Below are 25,608 nucleotides of genomic sequence, written 5' to 3'. Positions count from 1 at the left end.
AGGTGTCAAACTCTGCTTCGCAAAATAGCTGGCCAGGAAATCAAACAGACCGATGACCTCAAGTCGAAGGCTAGCTCAATCAATTGAAAACATGGAATTTGGAGCTCCTTATAAACATATCAACAAAACCGTCAGAACTTCTAGCTGGTTAGAAATAAGTTGACTAAACTGAAATGAACAAATATACATTGAAGTCTCCTTCGCGTCCCTGGCATGGCGCAATCACGCATTTCGCCAGGGTTCTCATTCCTTCCATGTTTTTCTAACTCCAGGATATCAAGAAATTGAATCTTATCGAGAAAATAATTTCCTTCGCTTCAGGCGAGTCCATGCTTGATTGCTTTCGGCTGATACCCTTCCTTTTAACATTTAGCGTAAATGTGCTTTTGCGCCTTCAAGCGCGTAGTTCTTCGGTCCAAAGAAACCAGAAAGAAAACAAAGCTCGCATCCTGTTGTCCTTGCTTTGTCTTTAAACTCGTCCAGTAGATAATCTGTGGCGATAGTGGATATATTTAAGATGTTTTTTGACGTCAATTATCCATCAAGTCATCGACTGAAGCGAACGAAAAGAAGCCCAAACAGATTAGTTGAAGGTAGTCTCATTTTGCGTAGACGATGGCTTCCAGCAAAAATCGCGGCCCATCCACCCAAATTGCGGCCAATCACTCAGATTTCGCACAGAGCAACTAGAATAACTGTAGAACATCCCTGAATTTTTTCAAGGCTCAGAAAAAATTTTCAAAAGAGATACACTGGATTAAAGCTGAAGAAACGACCCAAAAGACAACCAAAACAAACATATGCATCGAAAGTAAGTTCTAACCTCCTCCACGGGAAAACTTGAAAAAAGGCAAATATAGAATTCAAGTGGAGTCCACTCGGGAAGAATTGACAACCGCCATGTTGTTACGTCACGCTATTGTTTTCCACATTTCCAAAAGTGGACATTCTCCTGGAGTGCGAATTTTGCTATAGCAAAATGAAGCCAGTTTCTTTCGAGATATTAAGACGGATTCCGCTGAAGGTTCGAGCAATGAGTGCGAAAATTAAGTACCAAAAATCTACTCATAGCACGGCCACATTTTGTATACTATTTAAAGATCTTATCGAAATTCACATGTCTTAGTGACCCCGTAATTAAATTCTAAAGCATTCTCCAGAAAAATAAAGTAAAACCTCGTAAAAATGTTTAAAACGCGCGCCATTTTGTTTTGAACTGGCGCGAAACGTCCGTTTTAACTGAAATATTGACAACTTCAAATCTATTTTTCTCTCGCGGGGTCAGCTTGAGTGCTAAATTTTTGGCAGATTTTTGTTAGCTGTACTTAAACTGTTACCATGCTAAGAGGCCTTTTTGGTAATTTTATTTTTGCCTGTATTGCTCGAATGTTGGGCGGAAACCATCTTAACATTTTAAAAATATATATTAAGAAATAATTATAATAATAACAATATTATTATCTCCGTTATCTACTTTCACATTAAAATAATATAAAAATACAAGTTCACTAAGTCTATTCACCTCCCCCGCCTCCCACGAAAAAAAAGTGTTAGCTAAAAGGCTAAAAGGGTATTGTCGGACAGCTGTAATGAAGTCATTTTGTGATGTCGAAGATTTTATAATCTCTGGTAATGACTTCCATGTGTCTCTGGAGACACATGATTTTTATTGGCTGAATTTTCAACAAAGGAATTTTAAATCTTTGTTCTTCGTGCCCCAGGCACAATCGGCTAAGGGCCTCTTTATATGGAGGAGAGTTGTCCCTGGTAGGAGGGTTACCCTCCATACAGAGCCACCCCGGGCGAGAGAGCTTTTCATACGTTTCTTTATAAATAGCTGCGAACTGTTTATATAAGAAATTGCAAAGTTGGCTCAGAGGGCTGGGTGACCCTGGGTGGAGGGTCACTCGCTTTGAAGGTAGGGTGACCCTGGGGAGCGAGCCAACTTTTTTCCATATAAACAGTTTGGTTATTTTCGCCTCGCCTACCAGGGACAAGTTAACACATACAGAGCATGCGCAAACGCTGCAGTCGACCAAAACAAAATTGCAGATACATTGAAATCGAAGTCGGCGGTGAATTTGTCCAAAAAATGGTCGTGGTCGATGTTTCAGCGTTCCTGATTTAAAAAAAGGCAGACATAATAGATGTTTCAAAACAACTCTCGCCAGTCTTTTGAACCGAGAGGGCCAAGTTTTGGCTCGGTCAACAGGGACAACTTTTTCATATAAACGCTCGGCAAAAGATAGCTCGGGGAAGAGGGTAGCCCTCCTACCAGGGACAACTCTCCTCCATATAAACAGGCCCTTAAGAAGGACACTTAGCGTCTCTCGGGACGAGAATGCCAACAAGCGCGAGTGGAATAATTACTGAGGCGTACACCTGTGGTCCATGGGATATGAGCTCATATAACACCGCCTGTAAACCAATTAAAACTCGCAATATACCGTGGCTACAATGGATTTTAATGATGTTTATTTAATATGCTGTACAAGCTTGTTCTAACTTTTATGTTTATGAAACCCTGGTGTATGACCATTCAAGTGAGCGCTATTTCAACAGTACTTTCAGGTTAAGTGTCTGAAAATTAAATACTCGCGTTTCAAATAACATTATATAGTGCTCCCTTCCAAAAGCATGGAGAGTGACTATCGGCCTTTGAAGCAGAATGTTTCTGAACAGCTGGAGGACATAAACAGACTGCTGATCCAATCTCTTGGAAAATAACTGCACCTCTCTCATCCCCGTATTTAAAAAAAATTACTGCGACTCAGTCCCTTTAATGTAAGATATGGAACGTCTGTAAACTACTAACCTGAAACTCGCGTTAATATTCGCAGATAACCGTTTATTCATTACGTTGATGAAGTTGCACACTATACACTGTGGCTTGTAAATATATTTTGTAAAACAATCTTTTAACGTGGAGTAATTTTCAAAGATTGTTCGCGTTTTATTCATCCGTTTCTCCGTTCTGTAGAAATAAGGGCCTGTTTACATGATTCCGGAATGACTTTTATTCCGGAACGAGTTCATTCCATCCCCGCATACATTTCTCTTTATCTGTTTACATGATACCGAGACGAAAGTCAAGTCATTCCGGAATGAGTTCATTCCGGTTTTCATTCCGGAATGAAAGTTTCGTTCTGGGATGACATTTCATTCTGGTATCATGTAAACATAGAACGAATTTCGTTCCGGGATGAACTCGCAACTTGTTGAACCGCATACGGACTCCACAGTTTGAATTCAGAGCGAAAAAACATACATCTGTTTAGCCCAAAGAAGCAGCTCTATGGTCAAATTACTTGGCAAAACTGCAGATACGGCCATTAATGGGCACAAAAACATGTTTGCGCGAAACATGCGCCATCTTGTTTTGATCTCGCGCGAAACATGCGCCACCTTGTTTTGATCTCGCGCGGAAATCGTGCACGTGAAAATGCCTTTGGTTGAACCGGTCGACTCTGTCATGTAAATGCAGAACGAATTTCATTCCGGAACGAGTTTCGTTCCGGAATGAAAGTCATTCCGGAATCATGTAAACAGGCCCTAACTTACCGTGCAAGATGTATTACATGCTGAAATGAAATCCTTCAATGAAAAAAGGTGTTGTAAATGAATTTCTATCAGCCATAGCGAAAAAAGTGTAGAGGGAAGCTAAGGAATCTGTAAGCAGGGTTGCCACCAGCCCTCTCCCGCCCTGGAATTACGTTGCTTATCGTGGAAGGCATGGTGGCCTAATCACTAGCGCACTGAACTCCGGATCGAGCGGTCCGGGATCGAGCTCTGACCATTGTGTTGCGTTCTCGGGCAAGACACTACTCTCTACCCAGGTGTTTAAAAGGGAACCTGCGAATCTGGGTGTTAACTCTTGTAACTGGCATCCCGTCCTGAAACCGGGATAAGCTCCGTTGTTTTCAGACCCTTGGAGCGATGCAGAATTGGCTGGGTCACTTCCCAGGGAAAGGATCCTTCCAGGCCTCGACTTCATCAAGTTGCTAGTGTTTCGTCTTTGTTCTTGTTTGTTTTGGCTACTTAAAGTACATGGATACCCTGTACAATACACTGGGTTTCAAATAAAACCACTTTATTTTTACACGGTTATACTTTCAACTTATATTCTTGAAAAGCTAAAAATATGACTAAACTACCTTATTATAGGAAATTAACGATACATGTTATTAAGGCGAATTTCAAAAATACGCGTTAATTTTATTTATGCAAACACGTTTACTATAAGCATCCAACCAGAACTTTTCTTAAATTCGCGATAATTTTATTACGCGTAAATTTTGTTCGCGTTGTTAAAATGCTTCATTATATTCCTATAACAAGAGCTCTTAGAGCTTACAACTGCGCTGGTCTCGTGAGCACTTTAGGGGAGCCATGTGGGGGGAACAAAAAATGCACCCCCCCCCCCCTATCCCCTTTACCTGCGTCGAACAATGTTGCGACTGACAAACAAGATGGTAAGAAAACACCTTGCGTGACATTTCATGGTTGCCTAGTTCCATCCGAAATTAAATATTTTTCTCATATGCTAATGGTGGCCAAATTTAATTCCCAGGATCCTGATCCGTGAAACAAAAAAATCTTTTAAATCAGTATCCAGTGTTGCATTGAATTACCGTTTAAAGATTGAACAAGAGCTCTTAGAGCTTACAACTGCGCTGGTCTCGTGAGCACTTTAGGGAAGCCATCTGGGGGGAACAAAAAATGCACCCCCTCCCCTTATCCCCTTTACCTGCGTCGAACAATGTTGCGACTGACAAACAAGATGGTAGGAAAACACCTTGCGTTACATTTCATGGTTGACTAGTTCCATCCGAAATTAAACATTTTTCTTATCTGCTAATGCAAATGATGGCCAAATTTAATTCCCACGATCCTGATCCGTGAAACAAAAAAATCTTTTAAATCAGCATCCAGTGTTGTCTTGAATTACCGTTTAAAGATTGAATAACCAGCTCCGAAAATGGAATATTGGAGCAAATAATTAAATCAAATTTGAGAAGAACACTAGACCTGTGTTTTGCTGAATGGGAATTCCCCGGGGAATTAATTTACTAATGACGTAACCCTTGCAAGTCAGGGCATGTTTGTCTCAGTGGTTTTTCATCAGATTTCAGAAATCCCATAGATGACACAGCTCCAAAAATAAATAACGCTAAAAAGTCGAATATTTCACACTTAACATATAAGTTTAGACCAGAGGATTTGTTTAGTTTCCGTTTGTAGCAGATTTAAACCTTCCAGAGCATTGCGTGATTCTTGCCGATCAGTGTCTTGTGAAAGTAAAAAATGTTAACGCCAGCACATTCCAGGACACAAACGTAATGTAAATAAATGTAAATTCTTGCCCGCTAAAGCGTATTTATTTAAAGCATGAAATTTTAGTATTTTCTTCGATTCAAACGCTTCAAAATACTTCACACTTAATTTTGTAAGTAAAGATTAATGGATTCGCAAAGATTTGAAAGGTAGCTGATAATAGCTTTGAAAAATTACGTGACTCAAAGTCTAGCCGATCGAAAGTGAAACTTGTCATGTCAGAACATTCTTTTACACCAACGTAATGGTATTTATTCACAGATTCTGGCCCGCTGAAATATATTTTTCTTTCGACGCATGAAAATTTAGAATTTCCTTTAAATAAAACGCTTCAAAATCGAATATTTCACACTAAACATTCTTTTTAAAGGAAAAAAAATAAGAAAATGTCTCCATTTGTTACTGATTTGTAGCTTCTAAACATCGCGTGACATGAGCTTGACCGAGTGGAGGCTTGGTACAAGTCACCGACAAAACGAAAAATAATAATAAACCCCGTGCAGAGCAAGAACTGCGCAGCGCAGTTAATAACCAGCTCCGAAAATGGAATATTGGAGCAAATAATTAAATCAAATTTGAGAAGAACACTAGACCTGTGTTTTGCTGAATGGGAATTCCCCGGGGAATTAATTTACCAATGACGTAACCCTTGCAAGTCAGGGCATGTTTGTCTCAGTGGTTTTCCATCAGATTTCAGAAATCTTCTAGATGACACAGCTCCAAAAATAAATAACGCTAAAAAGTCGAACATTTCACACTTAACATGCTAAGTTAAGACCAGAGGATTTGTTTAGTTTTTTTTTTTGAAGTAGATTTAAACCTTTCAGAGCATTGCGTGATTCTTGCCGATCAGTGCCTTGTGAAAGTAAAAATTTGCTAACGCCAGCACATTCCAGGACACAAACGTAATGTAAATAAATGTAAATTCTTGCCCGCTAAAGCGTATTTTTTTTAAAGCGTGAAATTTTAGTATTTTCTTTGATTCAAACGCTTCAAAATACTTCACACTGAATTTTGTAAGTAAAGATTAATGGCTTCGCAAAGATTTGAAAGGTAGCTGCTGATAATAGCTTTGAAAAATTACGTGACTCGAGGTCTAGCCGATCGAAAGTGAAACTTGTCATGTCAGCACATTCTTTAACACCAACGTAATGGTATTTATTCACAGATTCTGGCCCGCTGAAATATATTTTTCTTTCGACGCATGAAAATTTAGAATTTTGTTTGAATAAAACGCTTCAAAATCGGACATCTCACGCTAAACATGCTTATTAAGACCAAAGCATTTGAAAATTTCCCATTAGTAAGTGTTTTCTAGCTTTTAAACCTTGCGTGACCCCAGCCTGGCCGAGCGGGGGCATCAGTCTGGTCACTGAGAAAAAAACAAGAGCTCTTAGAGCTTACAACTGCGCTGGTCTCGTGAGCACTTTAGGGGAGCCATGTGGGGGGAACAAAAAATTGCACCCCCCCCCCCCCCTTATCCCCTTTACCTGCGTCGAACAATGTTGCGACTGGCAAACAAGATGGTAGGAAAACACCTTGCGTGACATTTCATGGTTGACTAGTTCCGTCCGAAATTAAATATTTTTTTATATGCTAATGCTGGCCAAATTTAATTCCCACGATCCTGATCCGTGAAACAAAAAAATCTTTTAAATCAGCGACCAGTGTTGTCTTGAATTACCGTTTAAAGATTGAATAACCAGCTCCGAAAATGGAATATTGGAGCAAATAATTAAATCAAATTTGAGAAAAACACTAGACCTGTGTTTTGCTGAATGGGAATTTCCCGGAGAATTAATTTAGCAATGACGTAATCTTTGCAAGTCAAGGCATGTTTGTCTCGGTGGTTTTCCATCAGATTTCAGAAATCCTATAGATGACACAGCTCCAAAAATAAATAACGCTAAAAAGTCGAATATTTCACACTTAACATGCTAAGTTTAGACCAAAGGATTTGTTTAGTTTCCGTTTCTGGCAGATTTAAACCTTTCAGAGCATTGCGTGATTCTTGCCGATCGGTGCCTTGTGAAAGTAGAAATTTGCTAACGTCAGCACATTCCGGGACACAGACGTAATGTAAATAAATGTAAATTCTTGCTCACTAAAGCGAAAGTATCCGTGAGAATTTCGACAGTATAGGCAAATTCTGGCCGAATTCCCAAGCTGTTTCTAGCACAGAGGGTAATTCCCTAGCATACCGAATGACGTAAGCGGTACAAGTCAGGGCGGCAGTCAGGGCATGTTTGTGAAGGGAATTTTTCTTGATATCTTTAAAATCCTTTCAATGACACAGGCAAAAAAAAAAGATTACCCTTAAAAGAGAAATACTTCGCAATTAATTTGTTTAGTAAAGACCAAAGGATTCGCAAAGATTTAAAAGGTAGCTGGTAACAGCTTTGAAACATTACGTGACTCAAGATCTAGCCGATCGAAAGTGAAACTTGTCATGTCAGCACATTCTTTGCCACCAACGTAATGGTATTTCATTACAGATTCTGGCCCGCTGAATTATATTTCTCTTTCAAAAAATGTTGCGACTGACAAACAGATGGTAAGAGAACACCTTGTGTGACATTTCATGGTTGACTAGTTCCATCTGCAATTTATTATTTTTCTTGTATGCTAATGCTAGCCAGATTCCCACGATCCTGATCCGTGAAGCCAGACGATTTATTTTAATCCATCCAGTGTTGTATTGAATTAATGTTTAAACACTGAACAATCGTTCCTAGAAGGGAATATTAAAGCAAAGATTTAAATCAAATTTGAGAAGAACACTTGAGCCGTTTTTAGCAGAGTGAAGAAAGAAAAATACATTTCGCTTTAAAATTGAATATTTCACACTAAACGTGCTAAATGAAGACCAAAGGATTCATAAATTTTACATAAGTAGCTGAATAACAGCTTTAAAACATTGCGTGACTGGCCGATCACAAGTAAGGCCTTGTAAAAGTGAAACTTGTCATGTCAGCACATTCTTTGACACGAACGTAATGGTATTTAGGCACAGTATCAAGTCCGCTAAAATATATTTTTCTTTCATAGCATGAAAATTTAGTATTTTCGTTGAGTCAAACACTTAAAAATCGAACATTTTACATTAAACATGCTAAGTAAAGACACAAACGTAATGTAAATAAATGTAAATTCTTGCCCGCTAAAGCGTATTTATTTAAAGCGTAAAAGTTTAGTATTTTCTTCGATTCAAATGCTTCAAAATACTTCACACTGAATTTTTTAAGTAAAGATTAATGGATTCGCAAAGATTTGAAAGGTAGCTGAAAATAGCTTTGAAAAATTACGTGACTCGAGGTCTAGCCGATCGAAAGTGAAACTTGTCATGTCAGCACATTCTTTAACACCAACGTAATGGTATTTATTCACAGATTTTGGCCCGCTGAAATATATTTTTCTTTCGAGGCATGAAAATTTAGAATTTTGTTTGAATAAAATGCTTCAAAATCGGACACCTCACGCTAAACATGCTTATTAAGACCAAAGCATTTGAAAATTTCCCATTAGTAAGTGTTTTCTAGCTTTTAAACCTTGCGTGACCCCAGCCTGGCCGAGCGGGGGCATCAGTCTGGTCACTGAGAAAAAAAAAAAAAAAAAAAAAAAAAGGACGTGCAGAGCAAGAACTGCGCAGCGCAGTTAAAAAAAAAAAGGACGTGCAGAGCAAGAACTGCGCAGCGCAGTTAATAAGGTATAACTACAATCCAACATATAAATAAACCACTGAATGCAATGGTCACACGACACATCTCCACGGCCCGGCCAAGACCTGTACGCATGCGCACAGCCTATTACCCGTGGAGTGGCAGCCATGGACAGCTGTTTCGTCCTTGTAAGGACTCATCAGCATGATATAACATGATTGCGCAATGATTGCTCGTTCTGAACGTTCTGGCTTACAACTTTCTTTGAAAGTTTGTCTCACATGAAAAACTAACACTACGGCTCCGCGAAAGCTAAAACGTTTATAATTTCTCGCTCGATTTTGTTAATCTTTTCTACACCTCGCGTGACTTTACTAACATCTAACTCGATTTTTCAATTTCTCGCGTAGTTTTCATCACTGTTTGATTTGTTACTGTACTATAACACTTATTTACTTCTAAGTCTTCGTGGTTCAGTTATTAGGGACATTCAATATTCAATATTCAAATAGATCCCGCTTTCCCTTCGCCCCATATCCTCTACCAAAGAGCCTGTTCGCCAGTCTCGTACCAGAGCCCTTCAGTAGACGCGGAGGTTCTAGGAACGAGAATTGTGTGACAAGTGACGATCTTGGGCATGCGCACTAATTATGAAAAAAGTCACGCTCCTACTCAGAACTTCAAGCTGAAGGTCGATCTGTCGGTAAGTTGACATTTAAGAAAGCATACTCAAACTATGTAAATGTGTTCATACATTCTAGAGGTCATTCTACTGTTTTCTAATCTCGGAAAATAATGAACTTAAAATGAAACTTTGCTGTAAAATGTACGTAAAGTTTAAGGTTAAGTGGACCTTTCAAACACAACGGTGCGAAACAGCTGCGGGACTATTCTTTAACAACGTCAAGTTTGTCCAGTACTCCTTTGGAGAGTTTCAGTACGCAGCCAGTAAATGTATTATTACTTTCTTTGGAAATCATTTTCACTGGTATGGTTGTTTTCTTGATCCACTTGTCCTTTGTAGAGTCGTAGCATTCAACAGTTAACTCACTTGGGAAATAGGTGACATTCCTTACACCACCCAGGGCATAGAGTGTTCCCTTCAGACACACCATACTACCCCATACATGCTTAACATTCAAGCTTGCAATAGAGTGCCATTCGTTTTTTAAAATATTGTACATCTCACATGTTCTCGACCACCCACCGGCAACAAAAATGTTTCCTTGAGTGGCCACACCAAAAGTGTAGCTTTTTTCTTTTTGCATGTCTGCGATTTCCTCCCATTTGTTTTCCACAGTGTCGAATCTCTCACTTTTCGTAACGTATCCTGCCTGTGGCCGCTTGCCTCCGAGAATATAAAGGTGATTACCAGCTGCAACAACTCAAGCCTCTTCTCTGCAGCCCTCGTGAGATGAGAGAACTGTCTGCCATGAACACAACTCTACATTGTACCTTTGAATAGTGGATTTATTCGTTGATGTGTTGACCTCAACAGCATAGATTTCTCCTTTAACGACAGTCACCATAGTAGAAGGGGCGGACAAACTTAAGTCCAAAGTAGACCAGCCATTAAATACGGGATCGCATCTCTCTGCCTTATAACGGTGAAAGGTGTACAACTTATCGTGGAAGTTTATCATCTTGGTTTCATAGTCCCGATTCTCTGACAGCCCGTCTGGCAAACGCTTCCACTCATCTTTCTCGGGGAGATAACAGAAAGTGTATTTCCCTCCACAAGCTACAATGGCGCGTGTTTCAAGCCCTTTTCTCGGTGACTGCCGAAGATCATTTTCACTTGTAAAGCTAGTCAGCTTAATAGCATCTGAAACCAGCTTCAAACAACCGAAATTCTCTCGCACAAGTTCATTTGTCACGACATCGAGCAAATAGTCACGCGACAGGAAAACCAGCCGCACGTGACGAAACAATTCTTCAAACGTTGCCTTTCGCTCGCTTTTGTTTTGTTCGATCCACTTGAAAATGATTTTCAAAACATCGGCTTCGACTGCAACAGAAATCTCATCGCTTGAAATCCATCTCTCAACTTCCTTTGCTTCCAAGTTTAAGAATTCATCCATTTCTGCTACAGAGGCGAAGTTCGCGTGGATGAACTTCTTGCTGTTAGCGATAAGTTTGTCACACTGGTATTTCTCAGCGAAATAAAAGGTTGAAATGCAGTTTGATTTGGTCATTTGTCCTTCTAGAAATCGGCCAGAAACGGTTTTCAAGCCCGGAATGATCAGATAGTTCGCTGTAGCGATTAGATCTTCAGAATTCTCTTGAGTTATCTCGACACTTCCTGTGTAAATGAACTCCAAAACATCTTCCATTACAGACCCCGAAATCTCTTCGAACCGAGCGATTCCTTCACGATTCTCTTTCATGTCACTCTGAAGAAGCTTGTGAAAGAACGGGCTTGCTGCGGAAAGCACATTTCTATGAGCCTTGAACTCTTTGTCATCTTTCGTCACCAAAGTTATGTCGCATAAATGATCTTGTTTTCGCTGCATGTTGAGCCGCTTTGTCAATTCCACACAGAATGAAGCTTGTTCGGCAGCAGTGATAGGCTGCAGATCTTCCATACTCCAGAGAATAGCCTTATTACCGTGAAATAGAGACTACTTTTGAAGCGTGTCGTTCAGAGATGTCGTCAAAAATCGAAAGCGGAAGAGGAAGAGGACACCGGGAACGAATTCAGAGTTGACGTCATCACTCATCACGAGTGGACCTACCTGTATTGTTGACCTGTTTATGGCTGTAGGGCTTGTTTTGGGTTTTACATCGCTAGTTTTAGAGATTTTGGCGATGTGGTTTTCTTAAATGCACCAAAAAAATTTCAAACAGTTTCCCGTCCAACTAGAAACCCAAAGATTTTTAAAACGCAAATTTCCATCCGAAGATACCCCCCCCCCCCCCTCCTCTCTCCGCTTCCCAAATATAAGCCCACCTGAAAGGGACATCTACTTGCAAATATAAGTGCAGGTCTTATTTTTGGAATATTGCGGTGTTTTCTTTCTATGACATTTGAAGAAAAAAGAACACGGCTTCCGGCGGTTTCATACTGATCACTTTTAGAGGACCTTTTAGAGATGAAAAAGAATTTAAGATACACCCACCAAGCAAGTTTTTGTACCTTTTAGGGGGTCCTTTTACAATTTCCAACGAACACCCTGTCACTTTTATATGGTAGTCCCCCATCTGGGTATGAGGGGAAAGGAAACTTGTCCCAAGGACGTAACTCTTGAAGGGTTGCATCGAAGCTACTGGTTGTAGGGACCTTGATTCGCTCTGTAATTTTTCTTTCGCTTTTATTGTCCCACGTTCAGTACACATACGGACAGTCAGGCTGGCAGATAACATTAAAGAATTCGAAGCTACAACACGATAGGCAAGTTTCAGGTCAGTAGAAACAGACGTGCTATTCCGTAAATTTAAAACTTGAAGTAATTCTCAAAGATTGTTCGCGTGCAAAGCATTCAACCGTAGGTGCGGTGGCCTAATGAGCTCTTATGGTTAGTGCACTGGACCCCGGATCGAGCGGTCTGGGTACGAGTCATGTCTGCGGTCACTGTGTTGTGTTTTTAGGCAAGACGCTTTACTCTTATAGTGCCTGTCTCCACCCAGTTGTATACATGGGTACCGGCGAATCTGAGGGCTATCCTGCGATGGACTAGCATCCCATCCTGAAGCCCTGATGTAGATTTTCTTATTTTTATGTACTTTGCTAAGAAGGTTTTGTGACGAAAGCGATAAGCCTGGTCACTTCCCAGGGAAAGGAACCTTCCAAGTCTCGTCTTCATCAAGTCAGTAGTATTTCTTCTTCTTGTGCGCTCTGATTGGCTACAAAAATACATATTCAGCCTGGGCCAGAAAAACAATAGTCTTATATGTAGTATATAACATAGTGAGACATGGATAACCTGCACTATTCCCTGGATTTCAAATGAAACCACTTTATTTTAGCACAATGATTCTTACAGTTTAGAATCTTGGAAAGCTAAAATATGACTAAATTAAACTTAACTGACATTACAATCCAATCTTTTCAGTTTCTTTTCGTAAAAGGGTAAAATTACGGCCTCACGAACACTAAAACTTTTCAAATTTTCTTGTATGAATTTTGTTAATTAAACTTCCAGCATGATTTTTGAAGCCCCCCCCCCCCCGCCCCCACCACCACCACCCTTTTTGTTCTCTATGTCACGCAAACCTATAATCCTCGTTTGCCCTGGTAGTGTAGACATCTTTACTTCAAGGTCTTCATGGTTTAGTTATTAGGACCATTAATTCAAATCGATATTCAAACAACCAATCTCGTTTCCAGAGCCTTTGATCCTCTAGTGTCACTGCCAAGGAGACGCGGAGGTCCTGGAAACGAGAATTGTGTGACACGTGACGATCTTGGGCTCGGCACACGCAAGGTTTAAAAAAGTCACGCTCATACTCGTACTGCTACTTCGAGTTGAAGGAAACTTAATATCATTTATCTGTCAGTAAGAAGACACTATTGAAAGAAAAGTGTTTGTAACTTGTACTTGATTCTACTGTCAGAAAATGGTAACCTTGAAAGGGAACTTTTCTGTAAAATGTATGAAAATCGTTTTCCAATTGCAAGGTAGCAACGTTTAATTAAGCAGATCTTCAACTATCAGCTTCATCTTTCAAGCGCTAAATTGAGTGTTGAAGGTAACAGATAGACTCTTTATCAAGCAAACCTGTTGGCATAGAGGAAAACTGTTTCCCTTGTGACCGAGCATCAAATGTAACGTGCCAAACAGCTGTGGGACTATTCTTTTAGTTTAACAACGCGCGCTTTGTCCAGTACTCCTTTGGAGAGTTTCAGTGCACACCCGGTGAATGTATCTTTATTTTCTTCGGAGATCGTTTTCACTGGTATGGTTGTCTTCTTGATCCATTTGTCCTCTGTAGCGTCATAGCATTCAACACTCAAATCATTTCGTGAAGGAAAGTCACATGCGCCACCCAGCACATAAAGTGTTCCTTTCAGACACACCATACTGCCATGTTCACGATTAACATTCAAGCTTGCAATAGACTGCCATTCGTTGGTTGAAATATTGTACATCTCACATGCTGTTAACCACGATGCGTAATATTCCTCGTCCTGTTTCCCCCCTGCAACATAAATCTTTCCTTGAGTGGCCACACCAAAAGCACAGCCTCTTGCTTGTTGCATGTCTGCGATATTCTCCCATTTGTTTTCCACAGTGTCGAATCTCTCAACTTTAGCAACGTATTCCCGTGTCTGTGGAGGCTTTCCCCCAAAAACATAAAGGTGATTACCAGCTGCAACAACAAAAGCCTCTTCTCTGCAGCCCTCGTGAGATGACAGAACTGTCTGCCATGAACACCGCTCAACATCATACCTTGCGATGGTGGATTTCTTCGTACGAAACGTGTCCACCTCCATAGCATAGATCTCACCACTAACTACAGTCACTATGGCAGAGCCCCTGGACACTGTCAGTGAATTCAAAGTAGACCAGCTATAAAAAACGGGATCGTATCTCTCTGCCTTACAATAGTGAAAGGTGTACAACTGATCACGGAAATTTATCATCTGGGTATAACAGCTTCGATTTTCTAACAATCCGTCTGGCAAACGCTTCCACTCATCTTTCTCTGGGAGATAACAAAAAGTGTATTTCCCTCCACAAGCTACAATGGCGCGTGTTTCAATCCCTTTTCTCGGCGATTGTGAAAAATCATTTTCATTTTTAAAGCTGGTCAGTTTCATTGCATCTGAGGTCAGCCGCAAACAACGAGAATTCTCTTGCACGAGTTCATTTGTCACGACATCGAACAAATAGTCACGCGATAGGAAAACCAGTTGCACGTGACGAAACAATTCTTCAAAAGCTGCTTTCCGATTGCTCTTATCATGTTTAACCCACTTTAATATGATTCTAAAAACATCTATTTCGTCTGGAACTGAAATCTCGTCGTCCGAAATCCACCTCTCGACTTCCTTTGCTTCCAAGTTTAAGAATTCATCCATTTCTGCTACCTGAGAGGCGAAGTTCGCGTGGATGAACTTCCTGCTGTTAGCGATGAGTTCGTCACACTGGTATTTCTCAGCGAAATAAAAGGTTGAAATGCAATTTGATTTGGTCATCTGTCCTTCTAGAAATCGCCCAGAAACTGTTTTCAAGCCCGGGATGAGAAGATAGTTCCCTGTAGCGATAAGATCTTTAGAGTTCTCTTGAGTGATCTCGACACTTCCTGTGTAGATGAACTCCAAAACATCTTCCATTACAGACCCCGAAATCTCTTCGAACCGAGCAATTCCTTCTCGATTCTCTTTCATGTCGCTCTGAAGAAGCTTGTGAAAGAACGGGCTTGCTGCGGAAAGCACATTTCTATGAGCCTTGAACTCTTTGTCATCTTTCGTCACCAAAGTTATGTCGCATAAATGATCTTGTTTTCGCTCCATGTTGAGCCGCTTCGTCAATTCAACACAGAAAGCAGCTTGCTCGGCAGCAGATATAGGCTGTAGATCTTCCATGCTCCAGAGAATAGCCTTATTTCCGTGAAATGACTTCTTTTGAACCGTTTCGTTGAGATGTCGAAATCGAAAGCGGAAGAGGAAAAAAACAATAGGGAACGAATTCACCGATGACGTCATTACTAGTGTTTCCATTCTCGTCCCCAGAGCCGCTTGTTCCTCTTAGCTGGTTGAGCCTGGGGCACAAAATACAGACATTTAAACACGAATGTTGCTATAGCTTTTAAATAAGCCAGTATCTTTCGTGAAATTAACATGTTAAAAATGTATGTTAAAAAATAATTTTAATAATAACAACATTATTATCTCCGTTATCTACTTACAAATTAAAATAATATAAAAATACAAGTTCACTACGTCTATTCACCCCCCCCCCCTCCCCCCGGAAAAAAGTGGCCAGCTGTCATGAAGTCATTTTGTGATGTGGAAGATTTTGTAATCTCTGGTAATGAGTTCCATGTGTCTTGGCTGGATTTTCAACAAAGAGAATTTAAATCTTTGTTCCTCGGGCCCCAGGCTCAATCGACTAAGAGGGCCGTGACTTAGCGGCTCTGGGGACGAGAATGCCAACAAGCGCGAGTGGAAAATTACTAACGCGTACACTCAGCACATTTGCGGTCCATGGGATATGAGCTCATATAACACGGCTTGTAAACCAATCAAAACTCAGGAATTGCAATATACCGTGGCTATTTAAATGGTGTTTATTTAATATGCTGCACAAGCTAGTTCTATGTTTATGAAACCCTAGTGTATGACCATTCAAGTGAGCGCCATTTCAGCAGTACCGTTCAGGTAAAGTGTCTGAAAATTAAACACTCGCGATTTCAGTAACATCATAAAATGCACCCCGCAATAATGTATACAGCGCCTGTACTCAGTCATTACTTTCAAAAGCATGAAGAGTGACTAACTGACTATCGGCCTTTGAAGCAAAATGTGTCTGAACAGCTGGAGGACATAAACAGACTGTTGCTCCAGTCTCTTGGAAAATAACTGCACCTCTCTCATCCCCGTATTAAAAAAACAAATCAGCACCCGTCACGTAGCTCCTCTAAGAAAATAGAAAATAGTGGCTAAAAATTACTGTGACTCAGTCCCTTTAATGTAAGGTATGGAACGTCTGTAAACTCCTAACCTGAAACTCGCGTTAATATTCGCGGATAACCGTTTATTTATTATGTTGATGAACGCATGCAACTGATTTTGACTTGTAAATACATATAGTGGTAAAACGGTCTTAATGGTTATATGAGAACACTGCGATGAGCCTGGGTCCAAAAAACCATGCATGGCGATCGAGGGTGAAACTTTTCTACCTTATCCTCCTTCCTCATGTAGCCGTGAAAAAAGTTCAAGGGAAAAACACTAGCTCTTTGAAAAGAAACGCTCTCTATCTACACTCGATAGAAATATTTTTGGATAAATTTGATCAATTCAACGGGTAAATTTTAGCGTTCAAATGTCAATTGCTGACCTTGCTTTGTCAACGAACGGTCTGGTTGTAGCAAATGGAACAGTAAATTTCCGGTCAATCCGGGAGAAACTGGGAAAGAGGAATACCTCTGAAGGTATTCCTTTTTTCCGAAAACTTTCCAATGGAAAGGCCCGTTCCATTAAATTTCCAACCATAACAAACGGTTTTTCCATACAAATGGAAAGTGCTCAGGTTGTAAATAAATTTCTATCAACCAACAAGAAAAACGTGTAGAGGGAAAGAATTTGAAAGCAGGGTGACCAGCCTTCTCCACCCACGGTTGCCATGGGCAACCAAAGCTGGAGAGGTGATTAGTATCCTGTGGCACTTTTCATTTACATGGAATTTTTGGTAAGAATTTTTCCTTAAATGGAACAGTTCAAATCTTCCCATCACGAAGACGGAACGGAAAGAATCTGTTCCTTTTGAAAATTTCCGTTTTGATAGAACTGCAACGAGGCTCCGGATCGAGCGGTTTGGATTCGAGCCCTGGCTAGGCCTTTCTCGATTATGCTAGCATTTTTTTCGACATTTTTTGGGAAAACGAGCATTTTTTTCGTTTTTTCTTGAAAAAGAATTGCTAGCATTTTCTGTCATTTTTCGTGACTGTGATCCAGATTTCAGAACTCAGAAGGATAAATTATCCTAAAGTTTCACAGTTTTGATTACTTAATTTGATTGTTTTCTGTCTGTTTCGACTGTTTGTGCGTTGTGTTACTTGTGTACTTGTGTTGTATTACTTACGTGTGTGTTTTTTTAATTTTTTTAAAAATTTTAATATTTTTTTTTATTTCTTATTTTTATAAACAAACAATTATTAAGTATCACCTGTTGTTGATATATACTACTTATTAACCGAGAGTGAGGTCATTACAGAGGAATCTCAGACCGAGCCCTTGATGTATTGACCGAGCGACAGCGAGGTCAATACATCAAGGTCGAGGTCTGAGATTCTCCTGTAATGACCGAACGGACGAGGTTAATAAGTTATTTATTATATGGCCTTTAACCACTATTCAAAAAAATCAAGGGAAAGAACACTGGAGGTAAAACTCGCTCTTGCTCTCTGTGGCTCTCTTCGTCGCTCATACTAAAGAAGTATCGGTATGCTTATATTTTTTTCAGTTATTGAAAAGATAGTTATATTTTGTCGGCATTTTTTGTTGTTTTTGCCCCCTCGCTGGTAGCTTTTAGTCACAACTCAAAACCGTCGAGCCGAGAAAATTTTCATAATGCCCGGTCATTACAAGAAAATAATGCCCGCTCAGCAGCCAATCAAAGCGCGCGTACTATTGTAGCCTTGTTGATATGAGCATATAATGTAAGAGTTCGTTCGTTTTGTTTGAAATAAAACACAGCATTCTTTGGAATTCAAGTGGCATTTTTTAAAGAAATCAGGCATTATTTTAGCATTTTTTTGGCTTTATGCGAGAATTTCTAGTAGCATTAAATGCCAGTTTTACTAGCATAATCGAGAAAGGCCTAGCCCTGGCCGGTGTCATTGTGTCGTGTTCTTGGGCAAGAGACAACTCACTGTGAATCTGGGGGTTAAGCCTGCCATGGACTCGCATCGCATCGTGAACAGAGCCGGGTTAAGCACCGGCGTTTTGAGACACTTTGAACGATGCAGATTTTGCTGGTTAATTTTGTTTTACGTTGCTAAGCAGGTTTTGTTTTGTGATCCCGGGCGAGGTGGAACCTCGATCTAACGAACCTCTATCTTACGAAGTCCTCGATATAACCAACTATATTCTTCGCCCCAGTAATAGTAAAACATATGGAAAAGAACCTCGATACAACGAAACCCCGCTCGTTAAAGCGAACATATTTTGTCAGTCCCTTGGCCCTTCGTTAGATCGAGGTTCCACTGTATATGAATTCCTGGACGATTCGCTTGGTTTCAAATCCAATTACTTTATTTTAACATGGTGTATCTTTCAGTTTAGAATATTAAATATGACTAAGCTAAACTTTATCTACAATCGGAAATCCAACAAAAAAAAATAATACAATGGTAAAAATTGTCAGTTACCAATTGCTAGTCACGAAAGTTCTGGCTTGTTGTAAGTTTGTCTTACATGAAAAACAAACATTACAGCTCCGCTATATATATTAGAACTTTATAACTTCTCACACGATTTTTGTTAACTTCGCGTGCAATTTTAAACATCTTACGTGACATTTTAGCTTCTAACTTAATTTTCTAACTTGTGTGATTTTTATAGCCTCGATATTTTGCTATTTTTTTGTCACGCAAGCATACAATCATTGTTTGGTTTGGCAGTGTACTGTAACAATTATTCACTTCTATGCGTTCGTGGTTTGTTATAAGGGGAAATCGCTATTTAAAAACCGGTCTCGTTTCCAGGGCCCTTGACCCTCCCTGTCGCTGACAAGTAGACCTGGATGTTCTGGGAACGAGAATAGTGTTTCACTTTGTAAATTGTATGATAATTTCACGTAACTTAAATCATTCTGAGTGAATTTGAATTATGTAAAACATACTGGAAACAAAGCCGTAAATATGTTCATTCATTCTACTGTAAACGGCAGATCTTGAGCTGTCAGCTTTATCTTTCAAGCGCTAAACTGAAGCTAACAGACAGGCTTATATTAATCAAACCTGTAGACAGAAAAGGTTTCCTTGGGACCGTGAATTCAATGTAGATCGAAGTAGTTTAAGCCCCCCTCCCCCAGTTTAAAGATAAGTGGACCTTTCAGACGTAACGGTGCTAGACAGCTGTGTGGCTATTCGTTTAGTTTAACAACGTAAGCTTTGTCCAGTACTCCTTTGGAGAGTTTCAGTGCACACCCGGTGAATGTATCTTTATTTTCTTCCGAGATCGTTTTCACTGGTATGGTTGTCTTCTTGATCCATTTGTCCTCTGTAGGGTCATAGCATTCAACACTCAAATCACTTCGTGACCAGTTATCCCTTGTGCCACCCAGCACATAGAGTGTTCCCTTCAGACACACCATACTGCCGCACACACGACTAACATTCAAACTTCCAATAAACTGCCATTCGTTTGATGAGATATTGTACATCTCACAAGTTTGCGACATACAGTTCTCTCTATCCCTTCCTCCGGCAACAAAAATCTTTCCTTGAGTGGCCACACCAAAAGCACCGCCTCTTGCTTGTTGCATGTCTACGATTTCTTCCCATTTGTATTCCACAGTGTCGAATCTCTCCGCTTTCGCAACGCATTCCCTTGTCTGAGGCGGCGTTCCACCGAGAACATACAGATGATTTCCAGCTGCAACAACACAAGCGTCTTGCCTGCAGCCCTCGTGAGATTGCAGAACTGTCTGCCACGAACAACGCTCAACATCGTACCTTGCGATAGTGGATTTCTTCTTACTGTACGTGTCCACTTCAATAGCATAGATTTCGCCTCTAACTACAGTCACGTTATCACCCCTGGGTGCTGACTTCAAAGTAGACCAAACATCAAACACAGGATCATATCTCTCTGCCTTGCAACCGTGAAAGGTGTACAACTGATCACGGAAATTTATCATCTGGGTATAACAGCTTCGATTTTCTAACAATCCGTCTGGCAAACGCTTCCACTCATCTTTCTCTGGGAGATAACAAAAAGTGTATTTCCCTCCACAAGCTACAATGGCGCGTGTTTCAATCCCTTTTCTCGGCGATTGTGAAAACTCGTTTTCACTTGTAAAGCTAGTCAGCTTCATTGCATCTAAGGTCAGCTTTAAACAAACCGAATTCTCTCGCACGAGTTCATTTGTCACGACATCGAACAAATAGTCACGCGATAGAAAAACCAGTTGCACATGACGAAACAATTCTTCAAAAACTGATTTTCGATTGCTCGTGTCTTGTTCAACCCACTTCAATATGATTCTAAAAACATCTGCCTCGTCTGGAACAGAAATCTCATCATTTGAAATCCACCTCTCGACTTCCTTCGCTTCCAAGTTTAAGAATTCATCCATTTCTGCTACAGAGGCGAAGTTCGCGTGGATAAACTTCCTGCTGTTAGCGATAAGCTCGTCACACTGGTATTTCTCAGCGAAATAAAAGGTTGAAATACAGTTTGATTTGGTCATTTGTCCCTCTAGAAATCGGCCAGAAACGGTTTTCAATCCCGGAATGATCAGATAGTTCGCTGTAGCGATTAGATATTCAGAATTCTCTTGAGTTATCTCGACACTTCCTGTGTAGATGAACTCCAAAACATCTTCCATTACTGACCCCGAAATCTCTTCGAACCGAGCAATTCCTTCTCGATTCTCTTTCATGTCGCTCTGAAGAAGCTTGTGAAAGAACGGGCTTGCTGCGGAAAGGACATTTCTATGCGCCTTGAACTCTTTGTCATCTTTCGTCACCAAAGTTACATCGCATAAATGATCTTGTTTTCGCTGCATGTTGAGCCGCTTTGTCATTTCCACACAGAAAGCAGCTTGTTCGGCAGCAGAAATAGGCTTCAAATCTTCCATACTCCAGAGAATAGCCTTATTACCTTGAAATAAAGACTCCTTTTTAACCGTCTTATCGAGTCCTCTTAGATATCATCAAAATCGAAAGCGGAAGAGGAAGAGGACACTGGGAACTAATCCAGAGATGACGTCATCACGAGGAGACCTCGTGATGAGATACCTTCTCGAACTTTCGCTTCTTTTTCTCCGTCTAATATAAAGACGCTAGACGGTTAGAACCTAAATCTTCAGAAAATACGGCTATTCTTTGGAGCATGGAAGATCTACAGCCTATCTCCGTTACAGAACAAGCTTCTTTTTGTGTGGAATTGACAAAGCGGCTCAACATGCAGCGAAAACAAGATTATTTATGCGACGTAACTTTGGTGACGAAAGATGAGAAAGAGTTCAAGGCTCACAGAAATGTGCTCTCCGCAGCAAGCCCGTTCTTTCACAAGCTTCTTCAGAGCGACATGAAAGAGAATCGAGAAGGAATTGCTCGGTTCGAAGAGATTTCGGGGTCTGTTATGGAAGATGTTTTGGAGTTCATCTACACAGGAAGTGTCGAGATCACTCAGGAGAATCAGGCTGCAGACCTGATAGCCGCAGCGAATTATCTGCTCATTCCGGGATTGAAAACAATTTCTGGGCGATTTCTTGAAGGACAGATGTCCAAATTAAACTGCATTTCAACCTTTTATTTTGCTGAGAAATACCAGTGTGACGAACTTATCGCTAACAGCAGGAAGTTCATCCACGCAAACGTCGCCTCTGTAGCAGAAATGGATGAATTTTTAAACTTGGAGGCGAAGGAAGTTGAGAGGTGGATTTCAAGTGATGAGATTTGTGTTGCAGTGGAAGCCGATGTTTTTAAAATCATATTAAGGTGGGTTGAACAAAACAAAAGCGAGCGAAAAGCATTTTTTGAAGAATTATTTCGTCACGTTCGGCTGGGTTTCCTATCGCGTGACTATTTACTCTATGTCGTGACAAATGAACTCGTGCAAGAGAATTTTGCTTGTTTGAAGCTGACCTCAGATGCTATCAAGCTGACTACCTTTGCAAGTGAAGACGACGATCTGCTGCAGTCACCGAGAAAAGGGATTGAAACACGCGTCATTGTAGCTTGTGGAGGGAAATACACTTTTTGTTATCTCCCAGAGAAAGATGAGTGGAAGCGTTTGCCAGACGGGCTGTCAGAGAAAAATCAGACAACCCAGATGATAAAATTCTGCGATCAGTTGTACACTTTTCCTTAAATTGGTAAGGCAGAGAGATATGATCCCGTTTTCAATGGCTGGGCTACTTTGGACTTGTCCACAAATTTTGCCATGGTGGCTGTCGTTAGAGGAGAAATCTATGCCATTGAAGTCAAGATTGAAGACGCCACATCAACGATTAAAAGGTACAATGTGGAGTTGTGTTCATGGCAGACAGTTTTGTCATCTCACGAGGGCTGTAGAGAAGAGGCTTGTGTTGTTGCCTCTGGTAATTATCTTTATGTTCTTGGTGGCAAGCCGCCAGAGGAGTCGGAGTACGTTACGAAAGCGGAACGATTCGACACTGTTAAAAACAAATGGGAGGAAATTACTGACATGCAACAAGAAAGAGGCTGTGCTTTTGGTGTGGCCACCCAATTAAAGATTTTTGTTGCCGGAGACGCAAACAAATTGAGAATGGTAACGGCAACATGTGAGATGTACAATGTTTCTACAAATGAATGGCAGTTTATTGGAAGCTTGAATGTTGTTCGCGTCTATGGCAGTATGGTATGTCTGAACAAAAAGCTCTATGTGCTGGGTGGCACAAGGAACGGTATTGAAAGCGAATTGAGTGTTGAATGCTATGATCCCACAGAGGACAAGTGGATCCAGGCGACAACCATACCCGTGAAAACGATCTCTGAAAAAAGTAAAGATACATTCAGTGGCTGTGTACTAGAGCTCTCCAAAGGAGTACTGGATAAACTTTGCCTTGTCCAGGAAGAAGTCAAGCCTCTTTCATTTGGAACAACCTCGTAAGCTTCTTCATTTGGAACGATCTCTTCAGGTTTTTCATTTGCAGCGGTCCCATCATCGCCTTTTTCATTCAGTACATCGTCCTAATCAACGTCATTTGGATAACCTGTACAACCAATATTTGGCCACTCATCCTTAAACCAGTTGGATTGTGATATTTTGAGAAACCTGTGTAAATTTAGGTCTTTAAGATTCGAGGCTGAATAAGCCGTCCTGAGTGCAAAAGTTAGTTTTGTTTTCCCTATAGAATCGCATTAAGCCACGAAATCTCAATGCTACCTCAAACTTTAGATTTGAGGGGAAAACTAACTTGTTTCCAGATCTGTAGAGACCACTATAGCAACGAAAAAAGGTTGTGCATTCCATTTAAACTGCCCGGCATCTCAGCGAATTCTACGAGGGTTACCAGGGATGTGCTCTAGCAGGGCCCGGGTGCCAGAGGCGACTTACTTTTGCCTTTGGGCGACTTAGATAACTTTCTATCATAAAAGCTTTTAAGAGCTGGGCACCCAAGACTCCTTACATAAGAGCCTTCGGGCACCCTGCATTAATCCCAAGAGCACAGCTTTGGTTACACTGCAGTTATAGAACTGTGCCCCTCTCGGGACATTTGTTAAATGTGGTCATTGTAGGGGCGGTGGGAGGGGTGGGGAGAGGTTAAACCGAACCTTCTTAGAGGTCCGAAATGGCGGACAGGTAAAAGTTTAAGTCGCTTTTCTTTTCTGGTTTGGTGGTAGCTCGGCTTGTAAGCAAGTCTAGTAAAAGTGACTCTTGAACCCTTTCAAATTTTGTGCTCTTGACCATGTCAAACGATATATTTAAAAAACCAAAAAAAAAAAAAAAAAAAAAAAAACACTCTTTTCTAACTGTAATTCTTGTATATTTACTTTGTCAAAAGAAGGATCGAACTTATCGCTTGCAAGCTCGCAAAATGTGAGTGATTTAAAGTTTACGCCGAAGACAACACAATATTAAGTTGTGGACGTTTGCAGATATAAATGTAATTGCTTATTATAGTGTAAGTAAAAATCAGATAGTTTGTTGGTGACGTTCATAAGACGTTAACGAGCTTTTTCATTCTCTTTTTGTTGTAATATGGTGTAAACTACGCTAATTTCACCATTCGTAGCACTAGTAGCAGACTTGTAAAGTGTATCAGGGATTCTGAGCTTGAACGATCGTGCAAACATTTTCGGTAGCGAAATTTTACGACCCAAAATATTCTAAAGCGATATACTAAAGCGATAAAATAATAATAGATAACTCATGATAACAGCTGTAGTAGATAAAATTTATGTCATGTCGTTTCAACTTATTACTGAACAGTATTTTAGTGATATTTCTTTATTTCACAGTTAAACGTCCGATGTAGTAGGCGTTTGAGGACTGTGAGTTCATTCCACAATAAAGACGTTTCCAAGTAAATCCATTAGGCTTTTTACCCTGTGTTGCCGCTTTTGCTTGTTAAACTTCTTCCTCGCTCAGTGTAACTCTCTTGTAAAAGTTGACCTAAATTTTCAGAGCACAGGTTAGGTCGGTTGAAAAGGGTCTCGAAGGGGTAAAATGAGATCTGGGATTTGGGCAAATTTTAATTGGGAAAATGGGTCACTGGGACTGGGATTTAGTCACTGGAAATGGGAATCACAGAACGAAAAACAATAGAACTGGAATTAGGATTTTGAAAATTTGGAAAAACAATAGGCTGCGAAATGGGATCTGGGCTGGGAAAATGGAATTTATACCCCCCCCCCCCCCCAAAAAAAAAAAAAAAAAAAAAAATCAGCAGGGCCCTCGACAAAATTTAGTCCATGAGGTTTGTCCAATCCGTTCAAATCGGTTTGAGTTAGCGGAAAACGCTTCATCCAGAAAGAAGAAGAGGGCTCTGAGAAAGGTTAAGCTTGATTTTCAACGCCCGAGGCATTACACATTATACGGACAGACATTTGTTAAAGTATAAATGGGGAATGATTGAAGAAGTCTATTTTTGTATTCGTACTTTCCAAGTCGACCTGTCTCAATTTTAGTTCCGGGTCAAAATCGCGGAAAGGAAATTTCAAATCTCTCGCAGTATAAGCTCCATGAATGCGGTTCCAATGAGAAGATAAACCAATCAAATACTCGCCCTGAAACAAACATTAGGTGAGT

At 40.4% G+C, this 25,608-nt stretch overlaps 3 protein-coding genes and 1 pseudogene across 5 annotated transcripts in view; 1 reads left to right on the top strand and 3 right to left on the bottom strand.

Annotated features, from left to right (window-relative positions):
* LOC144638156 (kelch-like protein 25) overlaps positions 1-15,588 on the bottom strand; it is a 38,259-nt gene extending 22,671 nt beyond the window's left edge. The window contains exon 1 of one of the 3 annotated variants that reach the window (XR_013567890.1): positions 13,726-15,588. Coding sequence is in view for 1 of the 3 variants with exons in the window: in XM_078497355.1 (XP_078353481.1) it covers positions 13,783-15,522 (1,740 nt within the window). In the remaining 2 variants the exon portion in view is untranslated. Of the gene's footprint in view, positions 1-13,558 lie in introns of all 3 variants that reach the window. The other 2 variants (XR_013567889.1, XM_078497355.1) reach the window with 2 other exon arrangements.
* Positions 9,228-11,647, bottom strand: LOC144638211 (kelch-like protein 12). The gene has a single exon (XM_078497416.1). The coding sequence runs from the start codon at positions 11,576-11,578 to the stop codon at positions 10,379-10,381; it is 1,200 nt and encodes a 399-aa protein (XP_078353542.1). The 5' UTR covers positions 11,579-11,647; the 3' UTR covers positions 9,228-10,378.
* Positions 15,589-19,550: 3,962 nt separating the features above from the next.
* Positions 19,551-21,513, bottom strand: LOC144638162 (kelch-like protein 24). The gene has a single exon (XM_078497360.1). The coding sequence runs from the start codon at positions 21,464-21,466 to the stop codon at positions 19,748-19,750; it is 1,719 nt and encodes a 572-aa protein (XP_078353486.1). The 5' UTR covers positions 21,467-21,513; the 3' UTR covers positions 19,551-19,747.
* Positions 21,514-21,679: 166 nt separating this feature from the next.
* LOC144638154 (kelch-like protein 21) lies at positions 21,680-24,162 on the top strand (annotated as a pseudogene).
* The last annotated feature ends 1,446 nt before the right edge of the window (positions 24,163-25,608 follow it).

The sequence above is a fragment of the Oculina patagonica genome, chromosome 14 (assembly GCF_052425735.1).
Source record: "Oculina patagonica isolate OP01 chromosome 14, crgOcupat, whole genome shotgun sequence".
NCBI lineage: Eukaryota > Metazoa > Cnidaria > Anthozoa > Scleractinia > Oculinidae > Oculina > Oculina patagonica.
Note: the sequence above shows the minus strand (reverse complement) of the source record. Positions and strands in the feature narration are given on the sequence as shown.

Bases quoted from the DNA above. Each gene is read 5' to 3' on its own strand.
- LOC144638162 (XM_078497360.1), bottom strand. From the start codon at position 21,466: ATGGAAGATTTGAAGCCTATTTCTGCTGCCGAACAAGCTGCTTTCTGT.
- LOC144638211 (XM_078497416.1), bottom strand. From the start codon at position 11,578: ATGGAAGATCTGCAGCCTATCACTGCTGCCGAACAAGCTTCATTCTGT.